The sequence below is a fragment of the Chondrus crispus genome, genomic scaffold (genome assembly GCF_000350225.1).
Source record: "Chondrus crispus Stackhouse genomic scaffold, scaffold_833, whole genome shotgun sequence".
Classification (NCBI taxonomy): Eukaryota; Rhodophyta; class Florideophyceae; order Gigartinales; family Gigartinaceae; genus Chondrus; species Chondrus crispus.
The window spans coordinates 1-4,602 of NW_005178868.1; the positions used below are offsets into that span (position 1 = coordinate 1).

The 4,602-nt window shown below is 51.8% G+C and overlaps 2 protein-coding genes; both read left to right on the forward strand.

Annotated features, from left to right (window-relative positions):
- Positions 1-277: 277 nt before the first annotated feature.
- CHC_T00001016001 (hypothetical protein) lies at positions 278-1,739 on the forward strand. XM_005712168.1 is given in 2 exon segments: positions 278-1,390; positions 1,391-1,739. 1 exon segment carries the CDS (start codon positions 278-280, stop codon positions 1,388-1,390), a length of 1,113 nt encoding a protein of 370 aa, XP_005712225.1. The 3' UTR covers positions 1,391-1,739.
- Positions 1,740-2,162: 423 nt separating this feature from the next.
- Positions 2,163-2,948, forward strand: CHC_T00001017001 (hypothetical protein). The gene has a single exon (XM_005712169.1). It carries the CDS (start codon positions 2,163-2,165, stop codon positions 2,946-2,948), a length of 786 nt encoding a protein of 261 aa, XP_005712226.1.
- The last annotated feature ends 1,654 nt before the right edge of the window (positions 2,949-4,602 follow it).

Here is a 4,602-nt window from a genome sequence, read left to right on the forward strand (position 1 = left end):
CGTAAGCCCTGTTTATTGTCTGGAGATGTCTAGAGATAGCAAGCGGGTGTTTTCGGCAGCAAAAGATGGAACGTTTGCGATGTGGGACAGCAAGACGGGCGACAAGTTGTGGGAATGCGGGGAGGCCTGGGCCAAGGGTGGTTACGCAAAAGCATGTTGGTCCAATGATGGGACGAGGGTGCTCGTGTCGTTTGGATATGCGATGGGGTTGTGGGACGGGAAGACTGGGAACAAGTTATGGGAGAGAATCACAGACGCCGACATGCATATCAAGTGCATGGCGTGGGCTGGAAACGACACGAAGATCGCGCTTGGCGGTAGCAATAACGACGGCAGGGTCGTGCTGTTAAGCGCCAGAACGGGAGAGGCGATCAGGGTGGCATGTGGGCATACAGATGGCAGGGTCGTGCTGCGGGGCGCCAAGACAGAAGAGACGATGGGCGATGCCCCCGAACGTGTCCCAGATTCGGTCGGCCTGAAATGGGCTGCGGACCAAGGTCTGCTTGAGTGGTATTCAGACGAATTTGCAGACGAAGTTCACATAGATTGGTTCAACTTTGTGAAGCGGCCCTGGAGAGAAGGTGAAGAAGGTGTGCGGGTTTCGTTCTCTGTTGAGCGGGCTCCGTTCTCTGTTGGGCGGGCTCTGTTCCCTCATGATGGTTCTTATGCTTCTGTTTCGGTGAAGTGGTCTCCAGATGACAAGTGGATCGCGTCAACTGGATATAATATGGTTGAAATTGATGATTTTGATGAAAATGGGATACCAAGGAGAGTCGGAGTTATGATCTGGAATTGGGAGACAGGTGTAATATATCGGTACCAATACCAGTGCCAGCTCAAGCGATATTGTAAGTATATATATTCACCGCCCCATCTGCTGGAATGGTCTGACGACGGACGACGCGTAGCCCTTGGAATTGGACAGGAGCTTGCGATATGGGATATTGAGACAGGGGTGATGTTAAGGTATAGCACAAACAGTGAAGATCTAATACAGATTGCTTGGTTCCGGGACGGGTCGCGAATAGCGACGTTGGGTACTACAATAGTTGGTCGAGGAACGTTGCGAATCCTGTCCGTGACGAGTCAAAGCGCTGTCTGCGAAAAGCAATACGATGATGTTGGGTATCTCAAAGAGAGCGATCTGCGCCAGTTCATCGATACGAATGAGGGCAAACTCACGGCGGCGGATCTAGAGAGGAAACTGGAGAGGAAACTGAGGATTCGGCAAAAGGGAGATGGAGTGTTCTACAAGACAGGAGATGACGAAATCCGCCTAGCAACCGTTGCGGGACGTCGTTGGTACTGTTCTACTTCAGGTCGGCACATTGCGATCCAGGTAAAAGTTGGTTCTTATGCAAGACTGCACTTTTACGAGCTCTTGGAGTAGTGTGATTGTGAGTGTGTGAATAACCACTGGGCAAAAGGGGATGTCCCGGCCAGGACAGGAGGGGTTGTACCCACGGTATATGTAGTAAGGGATGATGTGCCAGGAGAAATTTGTATGTATTTGAAGTTGTTTCTAGTTACCCGACGCCTCGATGCCCCTCTCCGCAAAAAAAGTAGCCGGCACATCTTTTCTATGTGTCGCGCGCAGTTGCGTCAGTGTGCGGGGAATAGTGTCGTCCAACGTAGAGACCGCGCGTAGCGAGACCAGCAAACAAAACTGGAGGCGGAACAGGCACATACGATATCAGTCGTTGTAGTATGAAGTTCAAGATATGCACGGCGGATTTGCGGTGGTTTTCGCTTTGTCAGGTATTAGAAACTTCGTTTCCGCCAGGAAACGAAACCTTGACGACGGTGTTGACGACGGTGTAAGCGTTGAGGTTGACGGCATGTGTAGCATCGAAGACGGGCGGTGGTCGGGAGGCTGTGGCTTGTTGGTAGTGGTGGGGGGAGCATGATGGAGCATGAAGAGGTTGTGTGAAATGGAGGTTTTGGGTTGTTTGGACACGGGCAACTGCTCGTGCACGGACACTCACACAGTAAAGTGTATTAATGTGTAAGAGCATCCCCACCGGTACGCAATCAAATCAAATCATCAAATAACAACACTTGGCACAGTTTTTCTGTAATTTGATTGGCCCCCTAGAATTTGGTTGTTTCGTTATTTGGCTGTTTGATGCTTCGGAAAGAACTGCCCCACCGGTGAGAACCAAATGAAGTACATTCCCCTCGTACTCACCATCGCATCCTTGTACTCACACTCGTACTCACCCTCGTATCGCACCCTCAGTCGTAGTCGCACGCTCACTCGAAACCCATCCCGCGACCTTCTCCCTCGCCACTCTGTCTGCACTCCTTCCCTCTCACCTCCACCGTGGACAAAGACAGACTGCCGGCGCTGTCCTCCCTGCTCACGGACAGCACGCGCTCCCCACGCGACCGCGAGCAGCGCGATCCCGGAGAGAACATACGCGCCGGCGGCAGCGGTGCTGCGGCGGATGATTGGCTCGACAGCCGCGAGCGACGTTCTCCTGCGGCGGCTGCTGCTGCTGAGCAGCGAATCGCACTGCGCTAGCACTGTCTGCGCTTGTGAACCTGTCGGAGGACGAGGAGCCGGCGGCCCTGACGCACGCGGACGCGGTGCGGCTCGCAGCGCAGGTGGTCCTGGACGCGGACGTCGTCGCGCTGCACGCGGCGCTGCTGTCCAACCTGACGCGCTTCGCGCCGGGCGTGGACGAAGCGGAGGGCGCGGACGGGTTTCGGGAGAGGGGCACGCTACTCGTGCTCGTGGAGAGGGTACCGAGTATTCCGAATGTGCTGCGGCTGTCGAATGCGTGCGCGAGCCAGGAGGGGAGGGACGTCCTGTTGGTCGAGGGAAGGCAGGCGGAGAGACAGCTGTTGACGAGGTTGCTGAGATTGCTGGAGGCGGGGGAGGCAGAGAAGAGGCTGGCGGGGGCGAGCTGGGTGCGGAACTGCGCGATGGCGGACGAGTGCCATGATGTGTTGGTGGGGGTACGGCGGCGGTCGCAATGTGCTTGGGGAGGTCAAAGGAGGTGGGACGGGAGGAGATGGCGGAGATTCGCGCCTGGTTGGTCGAGGAAGTGTTGTTGTTGTGTAAGAGCCGGGCGGGGAAGGACGCGCTCAGGGATGGCGGGGCCGTCGACGTTCTGGAGGGATGGAAGGGGGAAGAGCATCAGGGATGGCGGGGCCGTCGACGTTCTGGAGGGATGGAAGGGGGAAAAGCATGCACGCCGTAGTGAGCATTCTGGATCGGCGGGAGACACTGGTAATCTCGAGGCAAATACCGCATCGATGCACTTTTTGGTGGGAAGCCGTTTCGGTCGACCAATAGAACGTGCACAACTGGATTGTCAAGGGTAATCAAACAGAGACTATCCGAACCAAATTCTTGATATTTGGTTCCGATTTTTAAATCGACACCAAACATTTGATGATTTGGTTGCACCGGTGGGGATTTCAATCGACATCAAATCATCAAATTTTGGTTGTTTGGGTATTTGATTCTACCGGTGGGGATGCTCTCACTCTATCGTGATTTTACTCTGTATTGTCGGCGACTTGCGTCAAAGGGCAGTTGTCGATGTGATTGGTGATGGCCGAAAGCGATGATGAGATTGGAGTTTATTTTTACCTTATTCCAGACCCAAAGTACTGTAAATTAGTTGATTTGTCGGCAGTGAACTACAGTACAACGCAAGATATTTTTATATTGGTGGCCATGAAGGCGGGTCTTAGCTCTGTTGTAAATAAAGATGTAAGGTATATGATAAGGTACACATTAAGTTAAACAAACGGCATACACCGATGCTGTAAGTAAAGAGACGTTAAATTAAAACAAAGGACAAATTACAGTTACAACGCTGCTTACAGTAAATGTTTACTCGGTAAAATTCCTGAGTAAACATTTACTCGCAAGCAGATTAACATTTACTCGGTGTCGAGTTGATGGTTGCGTGTAAATGTTTACTCCTTAACATTCCTGGGTAAACATTTACCCGGTGTCGAGTTGATGGTTGCGAGTAAATGTTCACTCCTTAACATTCCCCGGTAAACATTTACCCGCAACCAGGTTAACCTTTACTGTATGGCCTTTAATGGCTTACGAGACATGTCATACAGTCATTATAAACTGAGTGACATGTGATTGTTTATTCGACGATATGATATCGAGTATAGGTTTACTGTTCCTCGCTTTGCTTGACAGTTAACGTTTACTTACGGATAAAAGCGCGCGAAACCGGAACAATCCTCTCGTATTGCTGCGAACAGTTCGATTTTTAGGTTCCATATAAAAAGGGACCCGACGTTTTTTATATCGAGCGCCGACCATCATTCTCACGGACGTCACTCTTTTGTTTTCTTGCGCGTTCGTTTTTTCGAAACCGTCACTCTTTTGTTTTCTTGCGCTTCGGTTTTTTTCACACTTGACCGCTTGCTGTTGTCAAGAACGGGTGTGGTATGTGTCGCTCTGTGTTTCGTTTTCTAGACAGACAAATCGGGGATCTGACATTTCAACTGATTTTTTAGCTTCCGAGTTGTGTCTGACCGACATGTGCAGACAGGAAAAATAGCGCGATCTGCGTCCGTCGAGGCCGAGAGGACAGAGTCGACCCCTCACGGGGTCGATCGCCA

Coding starts and splice junctions, on each gene's coding strand:
- CHC_T00001016001 (XM_005712168.1), top strand. CDS start 278: ATGGCGTGGGCTGGAAACGACACGAAGATCGCGCTTGGCGGTAGCAAT.
- CHC_T00001017001 (XM_005712169.1), top strand. CDS start 2,163: ATGAAGTACATTCCCCTCGTACTCACCATCGCATCCTTGTACTCACAC.